Source organism: Sceloporus occidentalis, unplaced genomic scaffold (genome assembly GCF_023333645.1).
Source record: "Sceloporus occidentalis isolate IW3139 unplaced genomic scaffold, rSceOcc1.0.p SCAF_150, whole genome shotgun sequence".
Taxonomy (NCBI): domain Eukaryota; kingdom Metazoa; phylum Chordata; class Lepidosauria; order Squamata; family Phrynosomatidae; genus Sceloporus; species Sceloporus occidentalis.
In genome coordinates this window covers 2,179,583-2,196,869 of record NW_028317130.1, presented here as the reverse complement: position 1 = coordinate 2,196,869, position 17,287 = coordinate 2,179,583, and the positions used below count along the sequence as shown (strand labels likewise).

Here is a 17,287-nt window from a genome sequence, read left to right as displayed (position 1 = left end):
CTCAATGATGCTGTGACATGCATGTAGCCAGTGTGGCGCTTGCATATGCCACAATTGAGGAGGGTGGGGCCTTCCGCAGATACTCTAATCCACAGATGGTACGCCCATGGAAAGGAAGAGCCAATCTTATCTCATTCATCTTCCAGTCTCTGATAAAACTCTTTCAGGAAGAACAGGTTGGACAAGTATAGCAGTTTTGGTGTTAAAACGTTAAACATAATGACCACTGAAAGAATCCAGTAAAATCTCAAGAAATGTGACTCATTTTCCTCTATTGCAGGGGTCATTAGCACACAAATAGGTCTAGATACTAAGATTCAATGCCTTTTCAAATGTCCACATACGGAAGAGGACAAAGTTATTCCTTCCATACCAGATTTCATTAGTATTATATTGACACATACAGATAAAGCTAATATGTTTCCTTTTCCCTTCTTTGAATTGAGCAATGAATTTCAATGTATCACTTTCCTACAAAGCTGTACAGATTTTAATTTTTTTTAAAATCTATTTTTATTCTATCTTTGTTGTGTTCATTTAGCAATTCATGGGGGTTTGAAGATTCAACATTGAGAATGATGAGGCTGGCTAAACCAAGGTAGATCTCTCACCTTTCCAGGGTCATCCCGGGGGCGAGGCACTTTTCGAAAGCATTTATTCAGAGACAGATTGTGACGAATTGAGTTCTGGGAAGAGATCAGAAGAAAACAGCAATAAATATGCAGTAAATTCTCCAATCCATTGGACTAACAGGGCAATCTCTATGCAAGAGGATAAACTGATCACAAACAGCAATACAGGTGTCGTCTACTTTTTGATAACCCACTCTTCAACAATAACCAAAACTACCCCCTGCCTCAACATTCTGTTTCAGACCTACAAGTAACTGTTCTAGAACAAAAAAGATTCAAAAGAAAACTGGAAAGAGCAACCACTGAACTGAAATATAAAAGTTGAGTTTCCTTTATCCGAAACGATTAGGACTGGAAGTGTTTTGGAATTTGTTGTTGTTGTGTTGTTGCATATACATAATCTTGGAGATATCCAAGTCTAAACATGAAATTCATTTATGTTTCATATACTGTATACTTTATACACATACCCTGAAGGTAATTTTATACAATATTTTTAGTAATTTTGTACATGAAACAAAGTTTGTATAAAATGAATCATCATAAAGCAAAAATGTCACTATCTTGGCCACCCATGTGGACAATTTTGGATTTTTAGAATATTTCGGATTTTGGAATTCCAGATAAGGGATACTCAACTTGTATTCAGACATTCCAATCCATTGGCAAAGGTATGATTTCTTGGCATGCTACATTATATTAATATGCAGGTTTACATCAGTTGTGACCTAACTGATATATGTACCAAAAGAACTGTCCTCAGAAACGTTTAAGGTAAACAGATTTTCTGGCTTTCTTGCTTCCAGATCACCATGCCAGCTGACTGACAAACCTATATCATCTGATACAACTCTTTGAAAGTTCACAGGGGCCTGTTACAGACTGCCAAAATAAAGCTGCTTCTGGTCTCTTTGGAGGTATGCTATTTAAATGATGCCTGGGTCCTAAGAGTCCGGAGGTCGCACCAAAGCCACACTCCATTCCTAAGCACTGGAGAGCAGCTTTGGTGCAGCTTCCAGGTTCTTAGGATGCATGCATCATTTAAACAGCATACCTCCAAAGAGACCCGAAGCAGCTTTATTTTGGCAGTATGTAACAGGCCAGGGTCACAATAAGGTACTCAGACTCTGTTGTCTGAATCCCTGTTTCTATGCCCAGATGTTTTATACCTAGGGTGGGCAACTCCTGGAGGCCAGGGAATCCTGAACCCAGCTAGGATCCCCACCCCACCAAATTTATCAAAACTGAAGAATACTTCCAGTAGCACAATTTTACTTGCACTGTAAATATGGTATGTGGAATATGTGAACTTCATTTTGAAGAGAGAATAGTGTAGGGTTTTGGTTTGCTTTTTGGTGTTTTGGTTTTGGATTTTCATCTTCTCCTACCACAATGGCAAATTTGGTACAGGTGAAATGAACTGGGAAGGGACCAGCAGGTACTTGGAGAATAATGGTGGGAGGAATATTTGGCCCATTAACTGTGTGTTGTCCACCCTGCCTTACAGAATTGGTTCCTATGAGTCAGACTGACAAAAATGACGACTATCACTACCTTAGAAATATCTGGACCTGAGTAGATACATGACTCTCTATAGCTTGTATCCAGTTAAAGAATACAAGAAGGGCTTTGAGTATATAGAAAAGATGTGTACAGCTAAATTTTGACATAAAAACATTTCACTTTGTCTCTATCACTCCCTCACCTTGCATCCTTATATTTTCTTTTTATGTCACTCTGTAAAGAACAGTGTACACTAACAACATAGTCATACTAATATAGAGAGTACATCTCTGCAGAGAATGGGAATAGGGCTCTCATAGGTGAGCAGCTGGAACTCCTGGTTCTCATGGGCAAGTAGCTGGACATTCTCACCTTCCATCCAATGCCAGCATTCTTGTAGTATGGAAAGTTGTCACAAATCCAGCGATAGATCTCACTGAGGGTCATCTTCTTTGCAGGTGAGGAATTGATAGCATAAGTGATCAAAGTGGCGTAGCTGTAGCGTGGCTTCCCATCCTGGTGAACTGCAGCATCATCCTTGCTCAAAGTGGCATTGGGGTCTGTAGGTGAACCAGGTGGGCACTTCCGACCTGCTCCAGGGGGGCCTGACTGAGAAGCATTGCCTAATTTCTCAATAGTGGCCCGAAGAGTTAGCTGAGGGAGCCAATCAATGGAGGTGAGGCTGCTTTCCAGGTCAGAGGCCATGGTGCTGGAGGCCAAAGTATCTGTGGTGGAGAAAGAAAGATAATCAAACGTTGAAATACTCCAAAGCCATATACTGTAGCTCTTCCCTCCCACAAGCACGAACACTGGTAAGACTAAAACACATCCCTAAAGACAACTACATTGTTGTTTTTCATTTGAAAAACATATCCAGAGTTTAAAGTATTACAATTATTTCCTGCCAGATTTGCTGTGAAAGCTGCTAAACTTTGAATTTTATCGCATCAGAACCTGTAATGTTCCCATAGAGTTCCGAAACGATCTGGGAACGGGACTCATCACATTCGAGAAGTAATAACAGGATGATAGTGTAACGGGAACACCTTATATCACACAGCACCCCTCTTGAATGGGTGCTTTTGCCGAGTACATTCTCATATTGTATCATATGTCTCTGTGTATATGTGATATATATATATATATGTGTGTGTGTGTGTGCATGTATATCTATCTCCAATATATATACACACACACATATGCATCTGTGATTATATCTTTTATATTAATATATATGTAAGTATCAATACCAATTATATATACACACACACATATATATACATAGAGATAAAAAGATATACATGCATATACATATCACACACATATGTGTATATATATGCACATAAACAAACACAAATATGTGTGTGTGTGTGTGTGTGTGTGTGTGTATCCATAAAAATAGAAACTATTCACATGTAAACATTTGTTTAAATATGATATGGGGGGAAAACCGCTTCTGCTTTGAGGAAAATCATGCCTACATGTTAACATGGCACCGTGTCATACCCAGAAGAGAATTAGGCTTTTTGGACGCTCTAGGACTGCAGAGGAGGAAATTGTCTCAGCCAATCAGGACATGAGGACTGACAGAACAGATATAAGAACGGATAAGATTACAGCACTAACTTTTCATGTAACGGTATGGTAACGTTCCATCTTTCTGAGAACTGTTTTTCATCGTTCTCACCCTGGAACGCTGTTGGAACACTGAGCTCAGAATGGGAACTCGACGGGACCCATACTGTGCAGTAAACTTCCCTACGTTCCATTCTCATTCAGTTCCCAGAACGTTATCATAACGCTGTGCAATAAAGTTCATAGATTACATTTTGAGGATAAAGGCCTGCATGGAAAGCTGCAATAAATACATTATACTAATTTGAATGGATTATGGGAAATTGTGATATGTTTTAATATGAAACATTTTTGTAATTTTAGTGTAAACATATTGATTTATATGTTATAGAGCTAACTGACTGTAAAAGTTTTTAAAAGTTTTAATCATTTTTGTAATTTGATGGCTAAACCCTGTATTTGGTTTTCATGAATAAATTGTACTGTACTGTATTGTACTGTACAATTATTTGCTTGGGAATGAATGAAAACTAGAAGGGGTGGGAGAAAGGAGAAGACAGAGTTTGTACCAATGGAAAGTAGGAGTCCTCTCCAGGGGGAAAAAAAAAGAGTTGGAAGTTGGTTCTTTTTTCTTCTTCTTCTTCTTCTTTTCTTCATTATTGAAAAGCACATGAGAGGGTCAGGAGACTGTCAGAAATTTGTGTGCATCATTTGCTTTGCAAAGTTTGTAAGAATGCAAAATGGTCATTTCTGGATGGAAAGCCAATGTGACCCTGAGAAGTAGAGACAGAATTTTTTGGAGATTTTGAAGCAATGGGAGATCCCCCCCATACACACACACACTTTTTTCAAGAACAAAGAATATTTTTTTAAAAATGCAAATAAACATAAATAGCACCTTTTATGGATTGAATGTCACTTACTTTAGTACCCTAAAACTGTGTTATATACAATTTGGTTTAACATAAAATTATGTTTAGTACTTTAAAAGTGCAGTTTATTCAGAAAATAATTGCTGCTGCTGGAAAGTCTTTTACTGAAGGTAACTTCATAAAGAAGTGTTTGCTGATTAGAGGTTCTGGATTATGTCCCAACAAAAAAAGTGTTTTTGAGAATATACGTTTGTCCCACATGACAATGCAGCAAAGAGTAGCGGATATATCCAATAACCTTAACAATCAGTTAAATCAGAAGGTAAATGAATTAATATATTATTCTTTAGTGATGGATGAGAGCACTGATTTGACATTGCTCAACGTCTGATTTTCGTTCTAAGTGTTGATGACAACTTTGAAGTAACCAAGGAATTGGTTAGTTTGTACTCCATGTGAGGTCAAACTATTGGGGAAAAAATTGTTAATCAAGCGAACAAGCGTGTAACTTAAAAGTTAGGCATAATGTTTGAAAACTTAGTGGGCATTTGTACTGATGGTGCTCCATCTATTTGTGGGAAAAACCTTGGCACAGTAACTCTTGTTGTAGAGTTTGTTGGTAAAAAGTAACATAAGCATCATTGCATTGTGCATCTGCAAGTGTTATGCAGAAAGTTTTGAATTTTGACCATGTAATGTCAGTGGCACTTTTGACTGTAAACTATATTCATTCAAGGGGACTAAAATATAGGTTATTTCAACCATTTTTGAAGAGGTTGGTGCCACCTGCAACAATGCATTCTATCACACAGAAGTTCACTGGTTGAGCCATGGGAAAGTATTGTAACGTTTCATTCCTCTCAGGGAAGTAATTGTTCAGTTCTTAGAGAATGACTTGAAAAGTCATTCCAGACCTGCAGAATGAAGTTTGGAATAATGATCTGTATTTTTATGTGACATCACAGGTCATCTAAATGAACTGAATTTACAGTTTCAAGGGAAATAACAAGTTATTTTTCAAATTATTGCTGCAGTAAAGGCTTTCAAAATGAAACTGAGGCTATTCAAAAGCCAGCTGTCAAAAGGAGAAATGTGCTACTTAGGGCGGAAAAATGAAATGTACAGATATAGGATGGGGGACACCTGGATGAACGAGACTATGTGTGAAAGGGGTCTTGGAGTCCAAGTAGACCACAAGTTGAACAGTCAACAGTGCGATGCGGCAGCTAACAAGACCAAAGCGATTTTAGGCTGCATCAATAAAGGTATAGTGTCTAGCTCAAGGGAAGTAATAGTGCCACTCTATTCTGCTCTGGTCAGGCCCCACCTAGAATATTGTGTTCAGTTCTGGACACCACAATTCAAAAAGGATGTTGAGAAACTGGAGCATGTCCAAAGGAGGGCGACCAAAATGGTGAAGGGTCTGGAAACCATAAGGAACACCTTAGGGAGCTGGGGATGTTTAGCCTGGAGAAGAGAAGGTTATAGGGTGATATGATAGCCTTGTTTAAATACTTGAAAGGATGTCATATTGAGGAGGGAGCAAACTTGTTTTCTGCTGTTCCAGCGACTAGGACCCGGAGCAATGGATGCAAGCTACAGGGAAAGAGATTCCACTCAACATTAGGAGGAACTTCCTGACAGTAAGGGTTGTTCGACAGTGAAACAAACTCCCTCGGAGTGTAGTGGAGTCTCCTTCCTTAGAGATCTTTAAACAGAGGCCGGATGGCCATCTGTCAGGGATGCTTTGATTCAGATTTCCTGCATGGCAGAATGGGGTTGGACTGGATAGCCCTTGTGGTCTCTTCCAACTCTATGATTCTATGATTCTATGTGTACGAAAGATATTCCGTTGTGTAAACATGCTGAGTTAGGAGGAAAATATTCAAACACCATTGAACTTTTGATCCAGGAGTTTGACAGAAGACTGACACTATCCAAAGAAGATGACATTAAATTTAAGTTAATTGAAGATCCTTTCTCTGTGGATTCACAGGAACTGCCTGCGCATTTACAGCTAGAGGTTATTAAACTTCAGTGCTCAACAACTTATCGAAATAAACACAGAGAAACCAGCTTTCAAGATTTCTACAAGAGTTTAGACAAGGGAAAGTTCAGCATATTCAGGTTACCTAAGTGTACAAACCTTCTGTTGGCAGAGATTTTGGAAACGTCAATTGCAAACATGATTCTGGAGTACAAGAAACTGACAAGAAATGTAATATGTCCCATTAACTAAATGTAAACAGTAAAAAAAAAAACCTGGAAAATGTTTCAAAACCTTTTCCTCTTATCAAAGTAAATTTTTAAACATTAATTTGATTTCATGATAAATAAAAATCTTAAGTAACAAGTGTAATTAATTGATATTACAGTGGACCCTTGTTATACGCTGGGGTTTGGTTTGAAGATCCCCCGTGGATAACAAAATCCATGGATGCTCAAGTCCCATCAAATATATTGACATAATAAAATTGGTGTCCCTTATTTAAAAAATGAAAAATCAAAGTTTGATATTTGAAATTTATACTTTTTTGAACATTTTCAAACCGTGGATGCTTGAATCCGTGTATAAGAAGGGCCAACTGTAATTTAAATTTCCCTTTTCTATAATATGGTTTATTTGTAAAATAGCTTAATCATTAATTATACTTTACTTGGAAGGTGCACAGCTAAACACCTATCTGTGGCCTGAATAAGTACCTGCTGCCAAGTTGTGCATGTCAGTTTTAAAGGGGGGGGGGATTATCACCAGGTGCTTGATATGTAATAACAGCAAGAAGTGAAATGGTAAAAGTTTAAAGCTGTCAGGTTTTTTTTAATTTCAGTAAGAACTTGACAAGTAGCACTTACATTTAACAATACACAATGCCTAATATGAGTTAGTTTAATAATTCATTTACAAGTACCTCTGGTTAACAGTATATGGCTATTATGATTCGGTGACTGAAGCTGTGAAACTCTTTTTTAGAAGCGTTATTCAGAAATGCAGAAATCCTTTGCAAAAAATATTACTTGAAAATGGGATCCCTGATGGAAAAATGTATAAGCATTTAGTGCTGCTTTTTGGTGCACTTTTCAAAGACCTAACTATCTAAAAATACAAATGCCAAAATACCTGAGGGAGGCATTTACTCAAGCTAGATTTGATCAGCTTGACACAATGGTAAGATATGGTAGATTTAATGGTATTCCTTACGATGAGCGAACTTGTATTTGTGGAGACCAAGAGACTGAAGATTTAGCTCATATTCTATTCAAGTGTAATTTGTACCAACAGAAAGAGACCAGTATCTTGGTCCCTATCTCAAATGATCAATGTTCTGGGATACCCATGTTAGAATTTCATACTTCATGAGTGGTCAAGATTCAAAAATATCTATTACCACACCTCGGTTTCTATGTAAAGCAATACAATTGAGAGCTAGATATGTGGGGACAATTGGGCTGATGAGGAATTTTGATATGTAACTGATGTTCAATCTTTTGTTTTATGTACTATCAATTTAAAGCCGTATTTTCCCCCTCTCTATTTTACCCATTTTTGTATTTTGAATCTTTTATATAGATTTTTATAATCAAGTATAAGCATTTAGATTCTAAGGCTACATGTTTATAAGGGTAATTCTACTAGATCTGTTTACCTGTATCAAATATGCACAAACACAATCCACCAAATCAGACACAAACAGAATAGCTTCCCTTTCTTTCTTCTTATACACCCTTCAGCCTGCACACACTCACAGGATTATCACATTCATGCACTATGCGGCAGAATTTTTGTCATACACAAAAACAGAACTACTCTCTTGTATGCTAATGCTTCCTAAATACATACAAATCATTTCTATATCACAGAAACAATACACAAACACATGTCACATAAAGGTAAAAAGGGTTTCCCCTTTGAAAAGATTGTCAATCATGTCTGACTGTTGGGGGCGGTGCTCATCTCTGTTACTAAGCCAGTGTTGTCCAAAGACTACTCTGGTGGCCATGCGGCCAGCATGACTGTACAGAATGCTGTTACCTTCCCACTGAAGTGGTACTCATGCATCTACCTACACTTTTACATGCTTTCAAACTGCTAGTTTTGCAGAAGCTGGGAGTAGTGACAGGAGCTCACTCCATCTGCAGCACTTGGGCCTCGAACTGCCAACCGTGCAGTTGTCAGAGTCAACGTCTTAACCATTAAGCCACTGCATGTCACATACAATACACCAATTCAATCCTAGACACATACGTCTCAAGATGAAAGAGTTGGGATGTCCTTCTCCTCTTTTGTTTGTACACTGACTTACTTGCATTTTCCTCCAAAACATGATAAAATTGAGAGAAAATAAGATAAATATTTAGAATCATAGAGTTGGAAGAGACCGCATGGGCCATCCAGTCCAACCCCCTGCCATGCAGGAAATCCAACCAAAGCATCCCCAATAGATGGCCATCTAGCCACTGCTTAAAGACCTCCAAGGAAGGAGACTCCACTACCCTCCGAGGGAGTGTATTCCACTGTCGAACAGCCCTTACTGTCAGGAAGTTCTTCCTAATGTTGAGGTGGAATCTCTTTTCCTGAAGCTTGCATCCACTGTTCCAGGTCCTGTTCTCTGGAGCAGCAGAAAACAAGCTTGCTCCCTCCTCAATATGACATCCTTTCAAACATTTAAACAGGGCTATTATATCACCTCTTAACCTTCTCTTCTCCAGGCTAAACATCCCCAGCTCTGAGTCGTTCCTCATAGGGCAAGGTTTCCAGACCTTTCACCATTTTAGTCGCCCTCCTCTGGACACGCTCCAGCTTCTCAATGTCCTTCTTGAACTGTGGTGCCCAGAACTGGACACAGTATTCCAGGTGGGGCCTGACCAGAGCAGAATACAGTGGCACTATTACTACTCTTGATCTAGACACTATACTTTTATTGATGCAGCCTAAAATTGCATTGGCCTTTGCTTACTTAAAATGTGAACTATGAAGATGTTAATGTACAGTCATTGACAGCATAACAAAATGTTAAATTCTATTTACAGTGGGCCCTTGGTATCCAATGGGGTTTGGTTCCAGACACACAAATCCCCGAAATTTGTGGATGCTGAAGTCCCATTCTAGACAATGAGGTAGTAACATGGTATCCCTCACATAACATGTAAAATCATGCTTTGCTTTGGGGGATTTTTTAAAAATACGTATCTTTAAGCTGTGGATAGCTGAACCCATGGACAAAGAATCTGTGGTTATGGAGGGCCAACTGTAGATTGTAGCCATAAAAGGTAAAGGAAGTCCATTGACATGAATGTCTAGTCGTATCTGACTGTAGGGAGCAGTGCTCATCTCTATTACTAGAGAGAGCCAGCACTGTCCAAGGACTGCCCCAGTGGCCAGCATGACTGCACCAAATGCTGTTACCTTCCCACTGAAGTGGTACCTATTTATCTACTTGTATTCACATGCTTTCAAACTGCTAGGATGGCAAAAGCTGGGACTAGTGACAGGAGCTCACCCCATCATGAGGCACTTGGGCCTCAAACTGCCAACCCATAAAATTACAACAGATTATAGCCCCTCATCCAATATATTATTCAGATCAAATTTTATTTCGGCTGGTTAGAATCTAATGCTTAAAAACAAATAAACAGGATACCTTAAATTGTTTATAATAAATGAAGATGAATGGTACATTTTCCTTGCTATGCTTCAAGTTTTCATTGAAGGCCAATTCAGGGATTAAAAATAAGACATAATGCAGGTCTCCATTCGTTTATATATATATATTTTTAGGGGGGGACATGTTGCTTTCCAGGTTCATTTTTTAAAATACATATGGGGGATCATTCAATCATGAAATCTGCACCCTTTGTTTTCTGATGTAGTACAGTCCAAGGAAGACTGTACTAACTATATTTCTGTGTATTTGGCATGGGCCCAACTTATAATCAAGGCTTTTACTTTCCAACCTTAATAACTTAATAAATCCTTAGGCTCATCCGCTGGTGCTCTGCTTAACAGTTTCACTCCCAAGTCATTAAAACTATGACTTTGTCAGAGGGACTGATATAAGAGAGCATATCCACGCAGACTGCTTTTCTTCCCTAGATGGAAACAGTCTGCATATTCTTTGTAAAACAGCCGTTCCTGTCACTGCTTCAGAGAAACTCCACAACAAAAAAGATGAAAGCATAGCCCCTGTGAAAGATGAAAGGATATCCAACTTTTCCAGTGATTTTACTGATGAAAACCAACAATGAATAGAAAAACAGAGCAGAGCTTTGGAGTAATGTATCTGTAGCATATTTATTTATTTGTTTATTTATTGGATTTATATCCCACCTTTGTTATGCCAATACCATTCCATGATATAATTACTACACACAGGAGCAATTCTGCCTCCATGCAGGGGAGCTCTCAAAGTAAGAACAGAGTGTTTAATTCATTAATCAGTTAGATTAATCTGTGTGATTAATCAGTGTGAAACGATGCAGTTTGTCTCTGTCTATCATAGGTAACATGCAAAGGACGGCCCCTTTGAAAATTGAAACTTTTCAGATTTTGCACACAGACGAAGACAGTGACCAGAAGAAATCAGAATATGAGGAAAGGGAAATATGTAACACTTTTCTTTTCTTTTTTCCTGGCTACAGAATTGTAACTGTAAGGCATTTATTATTATACCCATTTTTATTATGATGATTTTTATGGTATTCAGTGCCACTAACATACAAGGTAGTTTATTGCTTTTATACTGTTGTTGTTCTGAGCTGGTGTGGTGTAAATGAAAGGAAGTCCAGAGATCCTGAGAAAAGTAAGGACACAGCCCAAAAGAAAGAAAGACAGACCTGTTGGATTTTGTAAAAGGTCAGAAAATGATTAAATTAGTGAATCTTGTTGAATACATCTGTATGAACCATTAACAGCTTGTAGCATTCAAGAGGTAGATACTGCAGTCCAGAGTTGGGTTTAAACAACACACCTTTTCCTGTTTCCCTTTTCCACTTTTCACAGTAGGGGTGGGTTAAGCATGGCCCTCTAGCACAACTAATGGTAAGAAATGCTGGCAATTTCAGTGTGAAGCCTCTGGAGGGCCTGACTAGGTGGGGAAAACATTATTTTTCCTCCTCTTCAAGAGAGCTTTTCTTGCAAACTCCAGATTTATCCTACAAGTCTCTTTCTCCAGGCTCATAAAAATCCTTAAAAGGAGCATCGTGTTGGAGACTGTAGTACACTGCAACATTTGGTTGAGGAAAATTGTCGGTGGGGTTGAAGCAGAGACCTGTGAACATTGAACAATGGGCTTGTTTTCATTTGCTGCTTCAACAGCTAGACTAGCCCCAATCCAAAGAAGAATACAAAGACAAGAGTGGCCATTTTGAGTGGTGAGTGTTTGAATTTTTTTAAACCCTTAGGAGAGTGTGCTTGTTGCTGAGGGGATGGAGCTTCTGTGAGTCACATCTGTGAGTCACTAGGGGATGGAGCTAGCAAACTAGCTCTATATAACTCCTCCCAGAGCCACACACCTAATGGTGCGCGAAATTATTTTCATCCAAGGAGAACTACAGCAGAGGCTGAGTTGATTGAGCTCACTAGCAGAAATTGGTGAAAAGGCCAGGTCATCAGGGCCCTTAACATTGGTGTTTACCGGAGGATTTTTTGAGGAGGAAGCCCACAGTCCTGTTTCACTAATTACTTAAGACTTCGCAGTATGGATACTGAGGAAACTGCAACACTTGTGGGATGTTTGCCTTCTTGCCTACAGATGTGGAGAACTTCACATGCACCAAGTGCAAGTTGGTAGCACTCTTGGAGGAGAAAGTCCAGCAGCTGGAGTCCACAGTAGCTACACTTCAGCATATTAGGGAGCAAGAGGATTTCCTGGACACAACGGAACTAATGATCTTGGATGAGTACCACACAGAGGAAGTTGATGGGGAGGAGGAGGTTAATTCACATACAGTACACAGGAAGAAGACAGCTGGAGAAATGTCACAGACGCCTGTTACAGACAGCCAAAATAAAGCTGCTTTGAGTCACTTTGGAGGCATGGTATTTCAATGATACATGCGTCCTAAGAGTCCAAAGGCCGCACCAAAGCCACGCTCCAGTCCTAAGGACTGGAGTGCAGCTTTGGTGAAGCTTCCAGACTCTTAGGACTCATGCATCATTGAAATACCATACCTCCAAAGTGACTCGAAGCAGCTTTATTTTGGCTGTCTGTAACAGGCCAGAGAGAACTAGGCCAACAAGTGATTGTTCTGGGAGCTTGCAGCTAGGGAATTGATTTGAAGTTCTTTCCTTTATCAAGGAGGATGAGAAAGAGCAGCATGGACAAACTTCAGGAACAGAGCAAGGGAGCCTGAGAGTTCCACCAGAGGGAACAGTGGCTGGTAAGCCTCAGAGCAGGTGTTTGATCGTAGTGGAGGACCTCCTTGCTGAGGGATACAGAAGCAGTGATTTATAGGCTTGACAAGATGTCTCGAGAGGTGTGTTGTCTCCCTGGGGCAAAGATCCGTGATGTGACAGAAAGGCTGACAAGACTGGTCAAGCCACATAGGAACCAATGATACTGCAAGACACAGCCTTCAGAACATCAGAAGGGATTATGAGGCTCTTGGTAGGAAGCTGAAAGAAATGGTTGTAGAAGTTGTCATCTCGTCTCTTCTGCCAGTTGAAGGGCATGGTCCAGGAAGGGAGAGGAAAATAGCGGATGTAAACAACTGGCTCCGCACATGGTGCCGCCGAGAACGATTTGGATTATTTGATCATGGGCCATGAGGGAGAGCTTCTGGCAACGGGTGGGTTGCATCTCACGCCAGTTGGAAAAAATGTTTTTGCCAACAGTCTCAAGAATTTGATCAGGAAGGCTTTAAACTGAGTTCCATGGGGGAGAGAGACAATATTATGGAAGGTGAAAGGGATGGAGAAAATAGTCAAACTGACATAGAGGAAACAAGACAAATAGTGCAAGGACCCAACAGTGGGAGGCAAGACAACTTGCACAGACAGCAAGTAAAGAGGTCCCATGCTCTGTGATGTCTCTACACTAATGCAAAGAGCATGGGAAATAAGCAAGATGAACTCAAACTCCTAGTACAAGAAAGCAAATATGATATAATAGGCATCACTGAAACCTGGTGGGATGGGTCTCATAATTGGAATGTAGAAACAGAGGGGTATAAACTTTTTAAGAGAAATAGGCCAAACCGGAGAGGAGGAGGAATAGCACTATATGTCAGAGATATTTACACCAGTGAAGAGATCCAGGACATCAATCCTGGAAGCCAGGTGGAGAGCATCTGGATAAAAATTAAAGGGGAGGGAAACAACAAGGATGTTGTAGTGAGAGTCTACTACAGACCCCCAAGTCAGATGGAGGGATTTGATGATGCCTTTCTAGAACAGATGATTACACACTCAGAAAGGAGAGATGTAGTAGTGGTGGGTGACTTCAACTATCCTGACATTTGCTGGAATTCAAACTCAGCAAAATCCTCAAGGTCTAGCAAATGCCTCACTTGCCTCAAAGACAATTTCATTTTCCAAAAGGTGGAAGAGGCAACAAGGGGGTCAACTAGTTTGGATCTGATCCTAACCAACAAGGATGACTTGGTTAATGGGGTGCAAGTGGTGGGATCATTAGATGGAAGTGACCATGTTCTCCTGGAGTTTGTTAAACAGTGGAATGGAGAACCCAGGCATAGTCAGACACGCATCCTAGACTTTAGGAGAGCGGATTTCAGTAAACTTAGAGAAGTATTGAGGGTGATCCCATGGTCAGAAATACTAAAAGGGAAAGGAGTTCAGGACAGATGGAAGTTTCTCAAAAGGGAGATACTGAAGGCACAATTTCAAACAGTTGCAGTAAGGAAGAAAAATGGGAAGTGTCTCAAGAAACCAGGATGGATGACTAAGGAACTTTCAACTGAGCTAAGTTTTAAACGCAACATGCATGAGAAATGTAAAAATGGAGAAATCACCAAAGAGGAATTCAAACAAATAGCAAGCACATGTAGAGGTAAAGTCAGAAAAGCTAAAGCGTAGAATGAAATCAGGCTTGCTAGAGAGATTAAGAACAATAAAAAGGGCTTTTTGGATATGTCCACAGCAAAAGGAAGAAAAAGCAAATGATAGCGCCACTGCATGGAGAAGATGGCAAAATGCTAACAGGGGAAAGAGAAAAAGCAGAATTACTCAACACCTTCTTTGCCTCTGTGTTCCCAGAAAAGGAAAAGTGTGCTCAATCTGAGGATAAAGTAGCAGAGGACAGAAAAGATTCTAGAGCAGATCATTAAACAGAGTCTGTGAACATCTAGAAGGCAATTCCAGAATCACAAAAAGTCAACACGGGTTTCAGAGAAACAAGTCATAGCAGATAAATCTTATCTCTTTCTTTGATAAAATTACCAGCTTGTTAGATGAAGGGAATGCTGTGGATATAGTATATCTTGATTTCAGTAAGGCCTTTGACAAAGTTTCCCATGACATTCTTGCAAACAAACTTGTAAAATGTGGGCTAGACAAGGTAACTGTTACATGGATTTGTAAATGGTTGACTGGCCGAAACCAAAGGGTGCTCAACAATGGCTCCTTTTCATCCTGGAGAGAAGTGACCAGTGGGGTCCCACAGGGCTCTGTCCTGGGCCCAGTGCTATTCAACATCTTTATCAATGACTTGGATGACGGAATTGGGGGCATATTTATCAAATTTGCAGATGACACCAAATTAGGAGGAAAAGCTAATACTCTAGAGGACAGGATCAAAATTCAAAACGACCTGAATAGACTAGAAAGCTGGGCCAAAGCTAACAAAATGAACTTCAACAGGGAGAAATGTAAGGTACTGCACTTAGGGCAGAAAAATGAAATGCATAGATATAGGGTGAACAAGACTATTTTGGTCGCCCTCCTTTGGACACGCTCCTTTTTAAATTGTAGTGCCCAGAACTGGACACAGTATTCCAGGTGGGGCCTGACCAAACCAGAATAGAGTGGCACAATTACTTCCCTTGATCTGGACACTATTCTTCTGTTGACGCAGCCTAGAACTGCATTGGCTTTTTTAGCTGCCATATCACCCTGTTGATTCACATTCAACTTGTGGTCTACTAGGACTTCAAGGTCTCTTTCACATGTAGTCTCATTAAGCCAAGTGTCCCCCATCCTATTATTATTATTGTTGTTGTTTATTTATATAGCGCTGCAGATTTACACAGCTATGCACTGCATTTTTTAACCCTAAGTGCAGTAGCTTACATTCTAGTGCCCTACAAAACTAGAAAGCTCACCCACCAAATCCTTCAGACATTCAGGACCAAGTAGGGCACACACTCTCATTTCAAGCCAGGCACTTGAAACACAGGGGCCCACACCAGACATTATGGCTTAGCAAGTATAGCAAGCATCAAACATGTTCCCAATCTTGGCATAGGGGAAGTAGCAAAGATTATCCCTGTAGTGCTGTAGATTCATAAGTAAAGAACACTACAGGGATCCGCCACCCTCTGCAGCTTTTACCTTAGGATGAGGCCTGGGATTTGTTTTTCTGCACTCCATGCCCTACAGAAGTGTAACACCAGAATGGTAAATCCCAGCTTGAAACTGTGATGAGGCTTGTTGCTTTGACCAAATATCTTAGGAACATGTGTCTGCTTAGTGCTAGAGAGGATCTGGGATCATTCCCACAATTTTGCAGGGCTCCAAGGCAGCCTGAAGACATCCAAAATACAGGGCATGTATAGAGATGCCCATTTCACCATTTAGTTTATGTGCTTTGGCTACTCACTGTCTCTTGGAGTTTGTGCTTTCAAGGTGCTTAGCCCACCTTAAAAGCTCAGCCCATATCAAGTTCTAGCCTTCCCTTCCAAGCTGGAGCGACTTGTTTTATGCTATGCATCCAATGCACTCAAAGTGCCCATGAAATAAAGAGCAGTTCTAGGAATTTAATTCCTTATCTGAGCCCCAATTCCAAGCTAGTGAACAATAGCACTTGGCTGTTTTAGCAGCAACCAGACAAACATTGGCCATGCTTTGATGAAACAATCCTTGCTCTCTACCATCAGTGCTTGAAATAAGCCAGAAAGTACTGTAGAGAAACTTGTCCTTCCAAAGGTTCAGAAGCTGAAATCATAGGCATACTTATCAGGGTATGATGTAAGTCCCACTGCTCACAAAGCAGATTGTTAATGGAAATCAACGGGATTTCTAGTGAACTGAAGGAGGAGGAGGACTGGGATGAACATGAATTTGTGGACCACTGGCTATCATTTTGATCTTTGCTGCTCTCCTGCACCACCTTGACAAGGCTCAGAAAGAAAACTATTACTCAGAAAACCTAGTTCCCGGGGAAATCAAGCACAGCTTCATTATCTTTCTGTAACTTGTATGAATAGCTTCATTAAACCAGCCTTTCTCAACCTTTTTACACTGGAAAAACCCTCAAAGTAATCTTCAGGTATAAGGGAACCCCTGCATAAAAATTATTAGATCTACAGCTACAATACATGTATTTCTTTATTAGTCACAATCTCTCAAAGAATCCTCCCACAGAATCCTAGGGTTCCAGGGAACTCTGGTTGAAAAACCCTACTTTGGACACAACTTTGTTGGCTCTCATAAAGAAAAAAGACTGTGGCAGAAAGAGGAGCCTGATAATAAGTGTGGGTGGTGGCTCTCCGTTGATCTGTAAAGGAATTATGCATAACCCCCCCCCCCCCCAA

The 17,287-nt window shown here is 40.1% G+C and overlaps 1 protein-coding gene across 2 annotated transcripts in view; it reads right to left on the bottom strand.

Moving 5' to 3' along the window:
- FOXJ2 (forkhead box J2) overlaps window positions 1–17,287 on the bottom strand; it is a 48,049-nt gene that overhangs the window by 14,017 nt on the left and 16,745 nt on the right. For both annotated transcript variants that reach the window (XM_089500194.1, XM_089500193.1), the window contains exons 2-3: window positions 2,508–2,860; window positions 612–686 (exon numbers count right to left, since the gene is read on the bottom strand). In XM_089500194.1, the coding sequence (XP_089356320.1) occupies window positions 612–686; window positions 2,508–2,840 (408 nt within the window). In that variant the 5' untranslated portion in view covers window positions 2,841–2,860. The remainder of the gene's footprint in view (window positions 1–611; window positions 687–2,507; window positions 2,861–17,287) is intronic.